General features: G+C 41.1%; 1 protein-coding gene across 1 annotated transcript; it reads right to left on the bottom strand.

Annotated features, from left to right (window-relative positions):
* Window positions 1–3,804: 3,804 nt before the first annotated feature.
* Window positions 3,805–18,187, bottom strand: MED4 (mediator complex subunit 4). The gene is made up of 7 exons (XM_049778837.1): window positions 18,048–18,187; window positions 16,673–16,739; window positions 15,743–15,913; window positions 10,637–10,694; window positions 7,762–7,848; window positions 5,897–6,028; window positions 3,805–4,050 (listed from the first exon to the last, which is right to left on the bottom strand). The coding sequence occupies exons 1-7, from the start codon at window positions 18,170–18,172 to the stop codon at window positions 3,878–3,880; spliced, it is 813 nt and encodes a 270-aa protein (XP_049634794.1). The 5' UTR covers window positions 18,173–18,187; the 3' UTR covers window positions 3,805–3,877.
* Between the last annotated feature and the right edge of the window lie 503 nt (window positions 18,188–18,690).

The following is an 18,690-nucleotide window of genomic DNA, read 5'->3' on the forward strand; positions in this document are numbered from 1 at the left end:
GGATTTGAACCGACCACCTTTGGTCCTGGATCGGCTGCTTGCAAGGCAAACACCGCTGTGCTATCTCTCCGGGCCCTAAAGTTCTTTTTTTTTTTTTTTCTTTTTTTCTTTTTTGGTTTTTGGGCCACACCCGGTAACACTCAGGGGTTACTCCTGGCTATGCGCTCAGAAGTTGCTCCTGGCTTGGGGGACCATATGGGACACCGGGGGATCGAACCACGGTCTGTCCAAGGCTAGCGCTGGCAAAGCAGGCACCTTACCTTTAGCGCCACCGCCTGGCCCCCTAAAGTTCTTTTTTTATTAAAGTTCTTTAAAACCTTGGCCATTGGCATTCAGTTGTCATTAAGTTCAGTCTGGTGGCATCATTACTATTTATATTTCATCAAAATTAAATACAGTTGCTCCTAGCAGTATGGGGTTCGGGAGGCTTCCGCCATGCTGGAGGCCTTCTTAACCAGGCCTAGGGGGGGTGCGGGACTTGGGTAACCCCAGCACCCCTCTGCCGCCTTGCTCCAGATCTCCAGGGCTTCCCCGGGCCACATGCCTGGGCAAGCTGGTGAGTTGGGTCCCTTGGCGGAGCTTGAAGGTACCCTAGGCTTTCCCCCATTATCCATTCAGCTCCTTAGGGAGGGTCTGGGTGGGGCCCTGAACTTCTGGCCTCCCAGCTTCACTGGTAATCTCTTTTCAGTGTATATTTTCAAAATACATGAATATTTTCAAGATACATTAATAGTACTCACTATCATTGAATTATGTATTATGTATGCAGAATGTTCATTTTGTACCCTGCCCTTTTGTACACCCCTACAAAAAGATCATTTTTCTCTAACTTCTTTAACCCCTATCATCTACTCCTCATTTACACTTTGTAACTGAAGTACTGTAGAGTCCTAAGTCACAGACCAAAGTGGTTCTCTGTAGTTAACACCTACCCAACTATTCCAAAAGGCATAAAAAGGACACGTATGTCTTTTCAGCATTTTATGGGTGTTTTCTTTGACGGCTATAACTTTTGCTGAACATTTTCTTATACAGTGACGATTCCCCCCCTTTTTTTATCTTCTCTTTATGAACTGCTCAATATGGAATTTGGTGTGAAAGAATCCCTCAGTTTAATGCTTATGTTTGAACCAAGTCATGGGTATTGTTGGACGTGTTTTTACGCCCCCATATACTCTGATAATGCCACGTGGCTCTATTTATTGTTTGCTTAGGCACACTAAAACGGGAAAATACTATACATAACAAGTTCTTATCTAATAGAGATGGGAACACACAAATCTTGTAGTGCAATGGGATTTTACACCCTGAACATTGACATGGCAATGACCTGGCACAGGCCTCAGAAGAATGGGCATTCTCCATTCACCCCTGATCTAGAGAAGACATCTACAAAACATCCAAGGTTGTCTATAACATCACCTGGAGGCAATCCTCTACCAGGGAAGACCCTACAGCTGCTCTGACATGGATCTACTCAAAAGAGACTTCCCTTAACACTGAAAAGACTTAACAAGAACAATGACCTCCTTACTGGACAGGGCTTGCTGTATTGCCCCTTAATTGTGAGGTGAAACTAGAAGATACTCCACACCAGCCTGACGTCAATGTAGGATATGCAGATTCCAGGATCTTTAATACAGAAATCTGATGCCAACAATAGGACTGTGTGAAAAATAAAATTGTATTGGCACTACAATGACTTGGATTGAATAAACTAGTTTGCCTGGAGCCTAGAGTTGGTCTTATGCCAGGAAACTTCAGGGGTAGGGTCTCCTTGTATTTAGACCAAGGCTATTCCTTTCTATGACCCCCATATTTTGGTGGACCTATGCAAACAATATTTGCCACTCTAACACCGTTTTTACTGTGCCCTTTTGAATAACCCCCCCAAAAAAAACCTCTTAAACTTTTGATGTTAACTTAAACTAATATGTATGTGCATGAATATATAAAAATACTATGCCTTCAAAGTTAAGGAGTCACATAAATCTCATGGCTTTAGGTTGCGTTGTGTACTGCTAAGAAATGTTATAATGTCCTACAATCTGGGGACTTGTGAACAAAGTAATTGTACATGGGTTCTGCCTTATTTTTCTTAATGTTTTTTTGACTGCACGTTCAATATTTAGGCGTCAGCAAGGGGATTTCTTCTGAGAACTCTGTTTATGGGTGATTGTTCTTTCACTGTAACTTTACCTTGTCCTCTTTGCATCATTGTTTCTCAATGAAATTGGTGGTGGGAATCCTGCACTGGTGAAGGGGGGTGTTCTTTATATGACTGTAATCATACAACTACAATTATACTTGTAATCACGGTGTTTAAATAAATATAATTAAAAAAAAATATATATATATAGCCTATGTTAGAAAAAAGAGAGTAGAGGGAGTTGTAATAGACCTTATTCTTTCAATATATTTTGGGGCTTCTGGATCACCACAGAAGATAACAATGCCCGAGGATATTTTCACACCAAACTTGCATCAGCTGTCTTTTTTTTTTTTTTTTTTTTTTTTTGGTTTTTGGGTCAAACCCGGCAGTGCTCAGGGCTCTACGCTCAGAAATCGTTCCTGGCAGGCTCAGGGAACCATATGGGACGCCAGGATTCAAACCACTGACCTTCTGCATGAGAGGCAAACACCTTACCTCCGTGCTGTATCTCCGCTCCCCCTTTATATATATATATATATATATATATATATATATATATATATATATATATATATATATATATATCTCAAAAGGAATGAAAAATGTTGGTCAGACTTTATGAGTTTTATTGTGGGAAAATAAAGTGTTTTGTCTATGAATCATAATTCTGGACACATTTCTAGTTATACTTGCCATTCTCAGATATCAAAGAAAGTCAGATGTGCTGATTTAAATGCTTTAGTATTCCAAGAGTAAACTAAACTTCACTGTAAGGAAAGGCAGCAGTCTAAAATTGTATAACCTTTCTCAGTTTTGTCTAATGGTGAACAAACTTCAGGTTTAAGAGAACTGTGTCATGTGTTTGTCTATTTTAAGACACTCAGCTTGTGGCATCTAGTAACAGCAGTTCAAACAAATATAGTATCAAAGATCGTGGGGTCAAAAACACATGTTCTAGGGTTAGAGATTAAAGTGAAGGGTAGGGTTAAGGTTCTTGTCTTGTATGTGGCAGACTCTAGTTGAATTCCTAACCAGCACCATATAGGGTGCCAGAGTGCTGCCAGAGCAGAGCCAAGAGGAAGCAGCACTAAGCACCCATCACCAGGTATGGCCAGCAAACAACCCCCTCCCCCAAATTCTGGGTGTGTAAATGAAACAATTAACTTCTTACAGTGCAGGAATAGGTTAAATAAAAAGTATAGAGTATAAACAAATATTTTATTTACATTAATTACAACAGTTACAAATAGTACAGAGAACTTCTGTTCCTCTGACAGAAGTTAACAGCCTTTACTTTCAAATATGTTTGATTTTGAGATTATGATACACAATTGGTGATTCGCTGTGTTTTTTTAAGTTTCTAATTCCAAGACTTTATTATAAGCATCATTGACATGGATCACTTCTCTCAAGTTTTAGATCAATAACTACTATTTACAAGTCCAACACAACTGAACTAGACAGGGTGTGACAGCAATGATCAGAAAAATCTTTTCCAAGAGTAATTTTTGATCTTATTTTAAATAGTTGCCTAGCGGTTTAGTAAGTTACTAATTGCCAAACTTACTAAGACCATAATTTTGGACTTTAGAAAGAAAATTCATTGTGATTTTTAATGGAGTACACAATTGTGCTGTAGCCAATGTTATTAGCCTGTCTATAGGCTTGCTACTGTTTAAGAAATTATTTTACAGCATTCATCCTTTTAGTTTGTCTTTAATCTTTTTAATCAGAGTCACTACTACTGCTTGAAGAGTCTGTTGACATAACTTCTACATCATCTTCATTTTCTTTATTATGTCCTGGAGGTTCCAACAAAAAGTCATTACTGTGATTTGGTGGTAGCATATTAATTGACATATCATTTGACTGCCATGGATACTGTGGAGCAAGGACATCTGTAGAAAAGAATAAGCACATATCAGAACACTTCTTTTTTTTTTTTTTTTTGGTTTTTGGTTTTTGGGCCACACCCGGCAGTGCTCAGGGATTACTCCTGGCTGTCTGCTCAGAAATAGCTCCTGGCAGGCACGGGGGACCATATGGGACACCGGGATTCAAACCAACTACCTTAGGTTCTGGATCGGCTGCTTGCAAGGCAAACGCCACTGTGCTATCTCTCCGGGCCCATCAGAACACTTCTAAGGAATAATTTTTCTCTACTATTCATGATGTAAAATATTTTGTGTGTGTGTGTGTGGTTTTTGGGTCACACCCGGCAGTGCTCAGGGGTTAATCCTGGCTCCATGCTCAGAAATTGCTCCTGGCAGGCATGGGGGACCATATGGGATGCCAGGATTCGAACCAATGACCTTCTGCATGAAAGGCAAACGCCTTACCTCCACGCTATCTCTCCGGCCCCGATGTGAAATATTTTTGAAGATGGAATTTGAAGTATACATTAGGCTAAGATTAAACTGATCTTGTGATTTCTATTTTAGGGGAAGTAGGCACACAAGGCATTGCTCAGAGATCAATTCAGGTAGACTCGGGGACCAAATGGGATGCAACCCAGGTCAGCTGCATGCAAGGCAAACACCCTACCTACTGTACTATTGCTCTGGCCCCTGTATAATATTTCAGTAACTAGAATCTATTGTTTCTTTTTTTTTTCCTTTAGTTTTTGGGTCACATCCAGCTGCGCTCAGGGGTTACTCCTGGCTCTACGTTCAGAAATTGCTCCTGGCAGGCTCGGGGGACCATATAGGATGCTGGGATTTGAACCATCATCTTTCTGCATGCAAGGCAAACGCCCTACCTCCATGCTATCTCTTTGGCTCCCAGAACCTGTTGTTTCTGAGCACAGAGCCAGGAGTAGCCCCTGAGCACTGCTGGGTGTCCTCCCCCTCCCCCCCCCAAAAAAAACCCTTTTAAAATATTTTACCAAATCAAGCAGCTTATTCACAAAAGATAAAATGGGAACTATAAAATAAGAATATCATAAGCCTACCTATGAACTTGAAGAAAAGCTCACTATGAAGCAATCTCACAAATTATGGTTAATATTAAAAATGATTTTAAAAAAGCTTTGTTCCTTGAGTTCTTCAGGAGTGTGTTCATTTTATAGTTTTATAACAATATATATACTATCTTATTGTTTATGCAATGATTAGTAGTTGTATAAAGACATACAATCATAAAATTAAGAAAGAATATACGGGGCCGGGCGGTGGCGCTAAAGGTAAGGTGCCTGCCTTGCCTGCACTAGCCTTGGACAGACTGCGGTTCGATCCCCCGGTGTCCCATATGGTCCCCCAAGCCAGGAGCAACTTCTGAGCACATAGCCAGGAGTAACCCCTGAGCGTTACCGGGTGTGGCCCAAAAACCAAAACCAAAAAAACAAGAATATACAATCATTGTGCTAATACTGGTATTGGTACTAATATGGCAGAGAAACTCAAATTTTCATTACTTCCATCTATTACAGTCTTTATTTATTTTTATTTTTTTCAGGCCACACCCTTTTGATGCTCAGGGGTTACTCCTGGCTATGCGCTCAAAAATTGCCCCTGGCTTGGGGGAACCATATGGGACGCCGGGGGATCGAACCGTGGTCCTTTCCTTGGCCAGCACTTGCAAGGCAGACACCTTACCTCTAGCGTCACCTCGCCGGCCCCCTATTACAGTCTTTAAGTAAAAGGCAGCACACACAAAAAAAATTATGTGGAGAGAACCTATCCACTACATTGAGTTGGGTCTGAAAAACACTGGTTAGTTTGCAAGCATCCTTCTAAGGAATATTACCTGGCAATCTGCCTGCTGCGAGTGCATCTCCTGGTAAATGACCATTCACACCATTAGAAGAAGGATTGTTCATTTGACCCAATAATCCACTTCTCATCTCTAAGTCCGTTGGGTAAGGTCTCCGTGGGTCCCCTTATTCAAAATAAATTTTTAATTACATACAAAATAAAAATTAAGGCAAAGACCTTGCTTGCATGTGGAGAACCTGGTTGATCCAAGATACTACAAACAAATATTAATAACAACAAATGGTTGATAAATTCATGTACTATTTCACTTTGAAACATTCCAGCTATATTTTCAGTTTTCAAAGAACAGATCATCTTTTTCCTTTTCAAGAGCATATTTAAAAGTATATGCATTCAAGATGGTGCGGAGCATCGTCTAATTTCAACTCACAATTAAAGGGCAATGCAGAAAGCCCTGTCCAGTAGGCAGGTCGTTGTTGTTTAAATCTTCTCAGTGTTAAGGGAAGACTCTTTTGAGAAGATATAGGATATACAGATTCCAGGATCTTCAATACAGAAACATGATACCAACAACAGAGACTGTGTGAAAAATAAAACTGTATTGGCACTACAGACAATGTCCTGGATTGGACAAACTAGTCTGCCTGGAGCCTAGAATTGGTCTTATGTCAGGAAACTTCACGGGTAGGGTCTCCTTGTATTTAGGCTAAGGTTAGGGTCTCCTTGTAGTTAGGCCAAGGTTTTTCCTTTCCATGTTCCCCATACTTTGGTGGGCCTATGCAAAGGATAATTGCCACTCTAACACAATTTTTATAGTGCTCCTTTGACTCTAAAGCTTTAAGAAACCACTAGTAAAACCAGCTGGAACTGCACTTTTGTTTTTGTTTAGTTTCAATTTCCATTCTTGAATATGTCTGTTGGTGTTTTTTGCTATTTGTTCCATTAAGTCTTGAATGGCTGTGAGATTCTAAAACTATGTTTATTTCCTCTGGATGATTCAATTTAGTTATATAAAATTGTGCATACTAATCTATTGTGGTTATTATATCACTTGTACATTATCCCTTTTCATTTATGATCCAATTTATTAAATCGTTCTCAAAAAAAAAAGTATATGCATTCAAATTTCTCTTCTGAGTGTTCATAGGTTTATTGATTACTTCAATTCCCACTCTCCAAAGTGATCCTAGATCTTTGCTTATGCTTTACCTACTGTCAATATAGTTGCTGGCTTTAGTTACTCCGGTTCTTTCTAGTTCTCTGTGCTTGCTAGTTGGGTGCTTGGTACTAAATATTCATCACCTAATTAAAACTATTTTACAGGCTCGAATTGTTGTGCAAATCCTAATGGTCGTCAAGAAAAATGGCTTCTGCCCAACCTGGCATATAGATCTCTGCATATACTATATATGTATATATATATATATATGTATATGTATATATATACATAAATGCTTTAGATCTTGTCATTCTATATTTTTCTAAATTATATATTTGGCCAGAGAGAGAGTACAGTGGGTAAGGTGCTTGCTGTGCACAGAGCTGGCCTTAGTTTACCTGGCACCCTATATGGCACCCTAAGCCTTCAGATACCTGAGAGCAGTTCAAGGAGCAAGCCCTAGTTTTACTGGTTTTTCAGATGTGGACCAAAAAACCAAATTATAAACCAAAAAATATACATTTAACAAAGTAAAGAAACATAAACCCCAGTAGCAATAGCTTCATGCAATGCCAAATTGAAAACCCATAATCTCTATTCTTATATACTATTAACGACATAAAATCAGGTAGCAGATGGACAAGGTAAACTAATTCTACATGTAAACCCCTTTTCCTTTATTTTTATTTGATGGGGTCACCAAAAATTTAAAAACATGCAACAATATATATAATTACCTGGAACCCAGGTCAGAGGAGCACACACAGCATTACTTGCACTAATCCTATGTGCATACTTAATTATTTCTTCAGAGGAGATAGCACCTGAATCGAGGAAAACACCACATTTTAGTCTAGTAAACATACATGTCAAAATCCTATATCAGCTGTACATCGTATTTAAATTACCTAGAGGGTAATCTAAGCTAGCTAACTTCCACATGTTAAAAATCATAAATCACATATAAATCACATGTATGTCCAAGCTAGAAGGAAAACACAATTCAAAAAACCATCTTACTCAAATTAAAGTACCAAACTTGGGAGACAAGCATAATATTCAACAATCTCCATGGTCCAGAGCCATTGCACAGCGGGTAGGGCATTTGCCATGCATGCAGACAACCTGGGTTTGATTCCTGGGAATATGGCCCCCCAAGCCTGCCAAGAGGGATTTCTGAGCGCAGAGCCAGGAGTAACTCCTGAGCACTACTGGATGTGGCCTCAAAAACAAAAGCAAAAAACAAGCTCCATTAACTACCATTAAATACCAGAAGACAATTAGGAATACAAAAGTTTCATCTCCCAATGCATCTAAACTATTATATTAGGACCATTCAAAATATACTACTCAGTTACTCATATTATTTGCTCCTAAAACTGTTAAGTAGGCTTAAGTACTAGAAAGATTCTCACAATATATTCACTAGGTTAAGGGGGGGGGAAAAAAAGCTACTAATAATACATATATAGAGTGGCCTGATGCTATATAAGAACTATATATAAGAATTATAAGAGGGGGGCCGGGCGGTGGCGCTAAAGGTAAGGTGCCTGCCTTGCCTGCGCTAGCCTTGGACGGACCACGGTTCGATCCCCCGGTGTCCCATATGGTCCCCCAAGCCAGGAGCAACTTCTGAGCGCATAGCCAGGAGTAACCCCTGAGCATTACTGGGTGTGGCCCAAAAACCAAAAAAAAAAAAAAAAAAAAAAAAAAAAAAAAAGAATTATAAGATAGCCCGGAGAGATAGCACAGCGGCGTTTGCCTTGCAAGCAGCCAATCCAGGACCAAAGGTGGTTGGTTCGAATCCCGGTGTCCCATATGGTCCCCCATAACTGCCAGGAGCTATTTCTGAGCAGACAGCTAGGAGTAAGCCCTGAGCACCGCCGGGTGTGGCCCAAAAACCAAAAACCAAAAAAAAAAAAAAAAAAAAGAATTATAAGAATATTTTTGTTTCAAGGGCTAAGCAGATTATCTGCTCAAAAGGCTGAAGTAATAATGCTCTGTATGTAGGAGCCCTCCTTTCAATCACTTATACTAATTGGTTCCTAAGCAACCCTGAGCACTGCCATTTGTGGTACTAAGAAATAAATGTTTGGCGGTCCTGGGGAAGTGTGTTACTAAAAAATAAATTCTTGGGGGTCCTGGGGAAGGACAAAGGTTAAGATCAATGCAAGACATGTGCCCAAGGAAGGTTTCATTCTGGGTGCCACAATGCTTTCTAAACATTGTTAAGTATAAACCTCAGGCCAGAAACCAGAGGCAATGCGGGGCCAGAGTAGCACTGTATCCTCAGGCCATCGCTGCTGAACCACTGGCCAGATTGGCTGAGTATTGCTCGGAATAGCCCCCAGGCACCTGAGCATTTGGAAGTCCCAAAGAACAAGAATATTTCTGGTTCAGAATACATGAACATAAGAGGCTGGAGAGATAGCTTGGAGGTAAAGCATTTGCCTTGCATGCAGAAGGACGGTGGTTTGAATCCTGGCATCCCATATGGTTCCCCGAGCCTGCCAGGAGCAATTTCTGAACATAGAGCCAGGAGTAACCCTTGAGCGCTGCCGGGTGTGACCCAAAAACCAAAACCAAAACCAAAAACAAAAAAAAGAATATATGAACATATAAAGATATGCATTATTCTTGTTATAGTAATAGTGATCTGAAAAAGAAAACAAATTATAGCTATCAAAAACGATATAAATGACATTTTTTTTTTTTTTTTTTTTTGGTTTTTGGGCCACACCCAGTAATGCTCAGGAGTTACTCCTGGCTATGCGCTCAGAAGTTGCTCCTGGCTTGGGGGACCATATGGGACACCGGGGGATCGAACCGCGGTCCGTCCAAGGCTAGCGCAGGCAAGGCAGGCACCTTATCTTTAGCGCCACCGCCCGGCCCCATAAATGACATTTTATTAGATTTCTGACTTTAGTATATAAACTACAATATTCAAAAAGGAACATTTCCCAGGAGATGGGCAAAAAGGCAGATTTGGAATCTAAACCCCCACATAAGCAAGCATCCCAAGGCCTTATGGAGTTTGCAGTGTAATATGTAAGGTCCCACTCCAATGGCCAATGGATGCTCTCATTTCATTTTCTCTTATCTTTTTTTTTTTTTATACTTTTTTTTTGGGGGGGGCCACACCCATTTGACGCTCAGGGGTTACTCCTGGCTATGAGCTCAGAAATCGCCCCTGGCTTGGGGAGACCATATGGGACACCGGGGATCGAACCGTGGTCCGTCCTACGCTAGCGCTTGTAAGGCAGACACCTTACCTCTAGCGCCACCTTCCCGGCCCCATTTTCTCTTATCTTTCAAAATTCAACTCAGATCCCACTTCCTTCTAGCTCACAGCTTTCTTTTCTTTTCCCAGCAATTTTATAAATCCATTGTCTTTATTGCACATTTGGATACAGTCCAACTTCGGATGATATTGCTTGTTATAACCCTAAGAAGGGCATGATGTGTACCTAGCACATAGCAGACATTTTACAAAGAAAACTTACTGGAACCCTTTCTAGAGCAGCAAACAATTACTAATTAATACTTTCATTGCTTTCTTGAAAGAAAAACTGATTGTTTCAGATAACCATTTAGTGTTCCCAAGAAACTAACCTTTTCTTGCCTTTTCTATTGACTTGAGTTTTTCTTTTGCTTGGTAAACAGCTGTTGCCTAATTTAAACAACATTGGAAAAACAAACATGGTTTAATTTTCATTATATCAAACAAACTAGATCATTTACTGCTTTCTCTTTATAGCCAATACATAAAAGCTCCAGAACAAGTACAATCCCCCGTACCCAATTCTTGCATCTAGAAGAGTAAAATTGTTTGTAATAGTTTACAGAATACATTCTTGGACTGCTAGTCTTATTTATATGTAATTACTACCCTCAGGTTTGACAACTTATAAAGAACCCCTCTTTATCCTCTCTCACACAAAGACTGAAAAATTAGATGAGTTTATCTAGTATATGTACCCTATACTTAAGAGTTAGTCATATCTAAGGTTTAAATTTCATCTCTGGGGCCAGAACAAGGCTTTGCCTTGTATATATCAAGGCAGGTCAGACCCCCCAGCAGCTCATACAGTCCCAAGACCACCAAGAATGGGTTTCTGAGTCCCCAGTCAGGAATAATCCCTGAGAATAGTTAGGTGTAGCCCCCCCCAATTAAATTTCATCTCTAATGTCTATCTTCAGAAGGCAAACTAATTTATTCATTCAGAATCTTGATTTCTGCATCTATAAAAAGTCTCTCATAAATTATGAAGACCAAGAAAATATAGATACAGTACAAAGCAAAGGGCCTGCTATACAATTTATCAATAAATGTCACTCTTATTTGTATCACTCAATTCTTTTATGGTCCACATATTCATTATATTTAAATCAGTAATTATATTTTTATAAATCTAATCTGAACAAAAAATCCAATTAAAATAAGTTTCCTCTTATTTGCTGTTTACTTGTTCACTGAAAAATTTTGGAGGAAACAGCCAGCTTCATTGCTAATCTCAGGAGAGAAGCAAGCCAAGCAGCTAAAACTTATGGGGTCAACTGTTTTAAGACCCTCTTGGGAGGGGGCAGGTCAAGTAAATCTCTATTACCCTACCAAAGTTCTAGCATCCACACCCCACAGCTGCTGCCTTGCAAACAGATCAAAATGGCTTCATGACTAATCTCTGCTGCAGAGACATCAAAATACTAGCAGATCCACCAGTTTTGGGGCTAAAAAAAAAACTCTGGGGTTGGGGCTGGAGCGATAGCACAGCAGTAAGGCATTTGTCTTGCATGTGGCCAACACAGGACAAACCCCGGTTCCAATCCCAGCATCCCACATGATTCCCCAAGCCTGCCTGGAGTAACTTCTGAGCACAGGCCCAGGAGTGACTCCTGAGCATTGATGGGTGTGACCCAACCCCTCCCCCTCAAAAAAAAAAAAAAAAAAAAACTCTGTGGTCTTCTACAAGTGGGGCCATGCACCACCCCATCTGCCATTAGCCCCAACAGCCATACCCATACCCATTCCAGAGCTACCCCCATGTAAACAGCTCACATCAGTTTCCTGACTAATCTCAGAAGAAATGCAAGCCAAGCCAAGCTGATTCAACAAGAGTACATGTATCTTTAGGTTGTAAACTCTGGGGAACCACTCTGAAGAGGGGTAAGCAGAGAATCATTCCAGTCCTACAAATCCTGGAGTGTGGAGCTGCAGAGTGCGACACCTCCAAATTCCACAATACTGACAGCCCAGTAAGAGCATAGAAAATTAGATAGGAAAGTAACATAGAAGCTCACTAAGCTCAATATGCAAAAACAGTAATACAGAAAGCTTAATTAGTAACTATGGGTTCAGTAAATTCTCCATGACTTTATAGACCCTTTATAAGATATGATATAATCATTTTCACAAACTTTCTTTTACTAATGTATTTTCTGATGATTTCATTAGTCATTTTGTTGTAATAAGCAATATAAAATTATTTTGTGCCTGATAAGTGGGGCTTGAGAGTGGTAGATAACTGGGGACAATGGTGGAGGGAAGTGGTGGGATTGGTGTTGGAATATTAAATGTACTGAACTGTATTATGGACAATTTTGTAACCTGTGGTGTTTAAATAAAGTTAAAAAACAGAAACAAAAACTTGGGGCAACGAGGTGAGGGTCAGGTCCAGACTGGCTGTACTCCAGGGTTTACTCCTAGCTCTGTTCGAAGGTACATACGCCACGTGGGGGATTGATTTTAGATCTGCTTTATGAAGGCAGGGATTAAATTCTCTACACTGATAAGCTTTCCCACTCCAGTGACAGAGTTAACATTAGAACTGTTTTTTAAATATTTTACTGTAGTTTAGGCAATGTGACTATGATAGATCTTTCATTCATAGCTATGAATTAGAGTTACTGCACTTTCACCATAAACAAGCGCTGCAGGCTCTTCACCACTGTCCTGTGTTATGTCAAGTCCCCTGCCCCACAATGCTCAATCATAATGCTTAATCACAGATCTTTTGGACACATTTTGGGGAAAAGGTCATCAGTGGTAAAGATGGTAGCAAGGTTCAGTCTATGAGAATCAAATGCAACTATTTCTGAAATACTACTATATAGGGGCCGGAACGATAACAGAATGGGTAGGGCATTTTCGCCTTGCACGCAGCCAACCTGGGTTTGATCCCTAGCATCCCATAAGGTCCTCGAGCTTGCCAGGAGTGATTTCTGAGTGCAGAACCAGGAGTAATCCCAGAGCACCGCTGGGTGTGGCCCCAAAACAAACAAAAAAGAAATACTATATTTGTCAAACAATTAGGCAAATCATAGTAAAAAAAAAGAAAAACTGTCTCTTTATAAAACTTAGATTTGGGGGCTGGAGTGGTGGCACAAGCATAGGGCATTTGCCTTGCACGCACTAACCTAGGACAGACCGTGGTTCAATTCCCTGGTGTCCCATATGGTCCCCTAAGCTAGAGACAATTTCTGAGTGATTAGCCAAGAGTAACCCCTGAGTGTCACCTGGTGTGGCCCAAAAAGCAAAACAACATCAAAAACCTATAAGTTCCTACACCCTCATAAATGACATAAATGACCTAGCTCTTCTACTACTTTACCTTCTCAAACTTCCAAGCTACCAAATTTGCTTTAGATCTATAAATCCTGGACACTTCAATATCTTATAGTAGTGTAAACCCAGTATTGTCACAAGAAATCTGATGGGAAAATTAATATACCAAGCTTAGTGAACTTAAACAGTAACACAGAAGACTCAACTAAAACCAATCACAGCCCAGTAAATTCTTAGACACTGTCTTTACTAACACCATCAAAAGATATAGCAATCTTCAAATTGACCTGTGTTGATCTAAGTTTGCACATTTGCGGGGGGGGGGGGGAGGGTCACACCAGGCAGTGCTCAGAGGTTACTCCTTGCTCTGTGCTCAGAAATTGCTTCTGGCAGACTGGGAGACCATAGAGTTGCTGGGGATCAAACCTAGTTTGGCACCACTGCAAGCATACGCCGTACCAGCTGTGTTATTGCTCTGGCCCCTGATGATCTAATTTTTTTTTTTTCCTTTTTGGGCCACAACCGGTGACACCCAGGGGTTATGGCTGGCTATGTGATCAGAAATTACTACAAGCTTGGGGGACACTGGGGGCTCGAACCGCAGTCCATCCTAGGTTAGCGCATATAAGACCAAACGCCCTCATGATCTAAGTTTTTGTAATTTTTTTTTGCCTTTGTGTTGTAACAAACAATTTTATGAAGTAAATTTGTTTGTGCCTACATGGAGACAGGCCATAGTGGTGGGGAGGGAGACTGCGGACACTGGTGAAGGAAAAGTCACACCAGTTGTAGTATTGCTGTTTAAAAATTACTGTATTATTGGTAAGTCATACTGTTACAATAAAAATTAGGGAAAAAATAGTAGCCAAAAACAAGAAAGGATAAATTAGAGTCCTTGACACAGACCTGAATTCCTCCTAGTTTAGGGAGGGCTAGATCGTATAAATTTTAATACAGTGAACCCTTGATTAATACAAAGGTGAAGGAAACACACTTCTCTATTGTTGAAAAACCCACTTGTAACTTTTTTGTAGTGTTTTGGGGACTTACTGGAATCATGTACCGCACATTTTATGTTATATGTACTATACTGTATTCACACAATACAAGTGTTTTCAACAAAAATGTTAAGAGAAATACATCTATCATATTTTCCTGGTACTTATCAAATTTGTGCAATTTTTCATGAAATTCCAAGTAAAAGTCAATCTGCAGTCAAAACTGTACTAATAATGGTCAACTGCTATTTAAATTGAAGTAAAGATTTAAGACTATGAACAGAATAAACCCAAAACTTCCTATTTTTCTAATTCAATCAGCAAACTCTTTAAATATTAAAAAATGCAATTCCAAAGTAAAACAGACTATCTGAAAGCAGTAAATGTCACACCCATGATGCAGAGCCTTCTGTCATGTCTGTTAAGTTGACCAACACCAAATATTCTTCTAACTCTTGAGAAACACAACTAGTAAGAAAAAACTATTTTTTTGGTTTTGGGCCACACCCAGTGGCACAAAGGGGTTACTCCTGGCTCTGCGCTCGGAAGTTACTTGTGGCAGGCTTGGGGACCATTATGGGATCGAACCGAGTAGGTCGTTTGCAAAGCAAATGCCCCATTTGAATTGCTACCGCTCCAGCCCCAGTAGGAAAATATTTTAACAGCCTCGTATCTGACTGAACTGGAGCCTTTTGGAGGGTCCCCATGAACCGCTGCTGCTGCCACATGAACTCATCAGCCCAGTCCCATATATCCTCAAATTCATGGACTGTGTAACCACACTTCAGCTCCCTCATAATTTTAATACTGATTTCCCGGTAGTAATACACCAAGTTAAATGTGAAATTATCATAGAAGCCACATAAGCTTAACAAGCAAAACCAACAACAGAACACTCAACTAACAAAGTTTAGTAGACTTTCCTACAATGGCATAAGGACCCCATTTCAAAATGACAGTTTTCAACACAAAAAGGAAAGAAAGAAAAAAAAAAGCAGTAAGTAAAAACCAGAATGACCATGACATTTCAGAAACCAAAATGTCTACAAGTTTTAGACTTGGAAAGTTTTCCATGTCAAAAACTTTTAATTAATTTTTCAGAAATATATTTAAACAATATCTTTTATTAGAATCTTGAAAAACCACCTGTCAACTTACCAGTATTTGTTCTGCTTCCTTTAGCTGCTTTTGTAGTTGCTGAATATCACTGTCTCTCTTCTCTACCTCTTTTTCTAAAACTTGCATTTCATGATGTATTTTCCCTTGATTAAGTGCCAATTTCATCAGTTCTTGAAATTCTCCATCTCTGTGAATTAACAACTCTAGTACCTGTCATATAATAATTAAAACAGACAATTGAAAGAACCCAAACTGCATTTTATAAAATTTATTTGGGGGGGGGTCACAACTGGCAGCACTCAGGGGGGCTACTCCTGGCTCTATGCTCAGAAATCGCTCCTGGAAGGCTAGGGGGACCATATGGGATGCCGGGATTTGAACCACCGTCCTTGTGCATGCAAGGTGAACATTCTACCTCCACGCTATCTTCTGGCCCCCCAAACTATTTTATTCTTGTGGATTTGCATCGAACCTGACTGGACAAAGAACATCAGTTGGGTCCCCTTGGCCAACTGAGGGTGACTGACCACCCCAACCCCAGTTCCAATTATTAACTTAAAAGAATCTAATTAGGGGCTGGAGAGATAGCATGGAGGTAAGGCATTTGCCTTTCATGCAGAAGATCATTGGTTTGAATCCCAGCATCTCATATGGTCCCCTGAGCCTGCCAGGAGTGATTTCTGAGCCTGGAGTCAGAAGTAACCCCTGAGCACTGCCGGGTATGAACCCCCCCCCAAAAAAAGAATCTAATCAGGGACCAGAGGGATCAGACGCAGCAGTAGGGCTTTTGCCTTGCACGCGGTCCCCAAAGCCAGGAGCAATTTCTGAGCACATAGCCAGGAGTAACCCCTGAGAGTCAATGGGTGTGGCCCCAAACAAAAAAATCTAGTCATGCTTTTCTCATTCAAAAATGAACAGGAAAGCTGCATTAAGTCACGTATGTATTTAGTCAACAAAGAAACTGCTTACTTGGTTTTCCTCTCCAGCTTGTAACAACTTTTGGTTTCTTGAAATTGCCAGCATTTCAATAAGTTCCCTAAAAAAGAAAGGAAGAAAAGAAATCTTTGCAAAGTAAACACAACCAAGGCTCTCAACAAATTTCTGCAGGATCCCACCCAAAGCCTGCAGAAGGCTCCTCCTGCCCTAGAGTTCTTTTCACTTCAGCTTTCAAGTCCCACAGGAAGCTGAAGGAAGCCTTCAGAGCAGATTAGCTGCACTCAGTTTATTCACAGGTCTTAGTCTTGTTACCAAACCTAGCTTCGCAAGTTGCTCTTCCAAAGAGTCTCTGTTTTTCTTTCTTTAGACTGAGAAGATTCACCTGTTAATCAGATTGCCAAGAGGTAATAGAAAAGCTTTCCAATACAAATCATAAAACCAATAAAAGCACTTTCACTCACTGGCACACTGGGACAGTGACATGAGCCGTATGTGTTGTCAGGCAATATTTGAGTTAACATAGGATTCTCGATAGGCAATAGGACCCTGCTAAGAATTTCGAAGCAAGGAAATGAAAGACACTTTTAAAAAAGATAGCCCTGTTCTCGGTTCACGTAAAAGGATCAAATTGCAGAAGCATTAAGGCAAGCGAAATTTCTCGCTGTATTCTATGTGCTGGCAGCGGGAATGGGATCAGAAAGACAAATCCGAGCAATATTTGGGAATACCAATGCAACTTTAACATTCAAGGGAATGCCAGAGAGTCAAGAACGGACCTTGGTATTAATGCAACTTTAACATTCAAGGCCCAGGAATGCCAAGGAGTTAAGAACGGCCGGAGTTGACACACGGACCCTGAAAGATGAGGGAATTACCAGAACGACTCCGTTATCACCCAGATTGCATTCCTGCAGTCCCAAACTTGCACGATCACCAATACTAGGCAATGCAACCTCAAGTTGCAGTCAGTCCTCTCTCAGCACAAGGCAGTTCAGGCTACCTGGGGCCTTAAGGAGTCTGATGAAGTCCTTCCCAGGCACTCCGAAATGTGCCTGAAGCCAGGGCTGAATTAGACCGGGCTAGCCGCCCAGTCTTCGGGGGCAGATGCCCCGTCAAAGTCCCTGTTTTGCTCCCTGATTGCCTACCCAGGGCTCCTCCAGCTGGGCATCAACTCTCCCCTACACCAGGTCTCCCAGTCTTGGGGAGCCAGGGGGCCTTTCTCGAATTAGTCGAGGTGAGGAGCTCGGACCTCTAAGATCTCTGACATTATTAGGACGTTCCCTCTATAAGGGGGGACATGCTGCCTGGGGTGCAGAGTTGTGCAGAATCTGTGAGCCGCGTGCAAAGCCCACGCAGGGCCGGCGAGTCCGGAGTGGGTCTTCCGGGCCCTTGTCCCTCAGGCAATTACCTCGATAAGACCTCCAGGTCTTCCAGCGCAGACAGTAGCCGTTCTCGCGTACTGTTCCCACCCGCCGCTCCCGAAGTGCCGGCTGGCCGCTCCTTCTCCTTCTCACCACTCGAAGACGCCGCCATGCTCGCCACTGGCTCCGGGGGGGCGGGTTGCGGAAGCGGAAGTGAGGGTCATCGAGGCGACAGGGTAGAGAGGCCGCTTCACATCTGGAGGGGCATCTCGAACGTCAGCGTCCTCTGCTGGACTGCGGGCATCGTTGCTGAGCGTCAAAGCAAACGTAACTGGGAATGGTAGTGGGTAAGATTCAGGGAAGGCAATTGAGACAACTGTGAAATGGGTATTTTAAAAAAATATATTTATTTAATCACCTTGATTACAAATATGATTGTAGTTGGGTTTCAGTCATATAAAGTACATCCACCTTCACCAGTGCAACATTCCCATCACCAATGTCCCAGATCTCCCTCCTCCCCACCTCACCTGTATTTGAGAAAGGCTTTCTACTTCCCTCATTTATTCACTTTGTTATGATAGTTGTCAGTGTAGTTATTTCTCTAACTGCATTTAGTATTTTGTAAAAGGCCAGGGTCTCCACAGAATTAACTGTTACATTATCCATCTAGGATTGAAGTCTTTTTTG

The sequence above is a fragment of the Suncus etruscus genome, chromosome 8, assembly GCF_024139225.1.
Source record: "Suncus etruscus isolate mSunEtr1 chromosome 8, mSunEtr1.pri.cur, whole genome shotgun sequence".
In the NCBI taxonomy this organism is placed as follows: Eukaryota; Metazoa; Chordata; class Mammalia; order Eulipotyphla; family Soricidae; genus Suncus; species Suncus etruscus.

Excerpts from the sequence above, each read along its gene's own strand:
- MED4 (XM_049778837.1), bottom strand. The coding sequence starts at position 18,172 with ATGGCGGCGTCTTCGAGTGGTGAGAAGGAGAAGGAGCGGCCAGCCGGC. Across the intron at positions 15,914-16,672 it reads AAGCTGGAGAGGAAAACCAA|GTACTAGAGTTGTTAATTCA; the intron begins GTAAGCAGTTTC and ends ATTATATGACAG. Across the intron at positions 10,695-15,742 it reads AGGAAGCAGAACAAATACTG|GCAACAGCTGTTTACCAAGC; the intron begins GTAAGTTGACAG and ends TGTTTAAATTAG.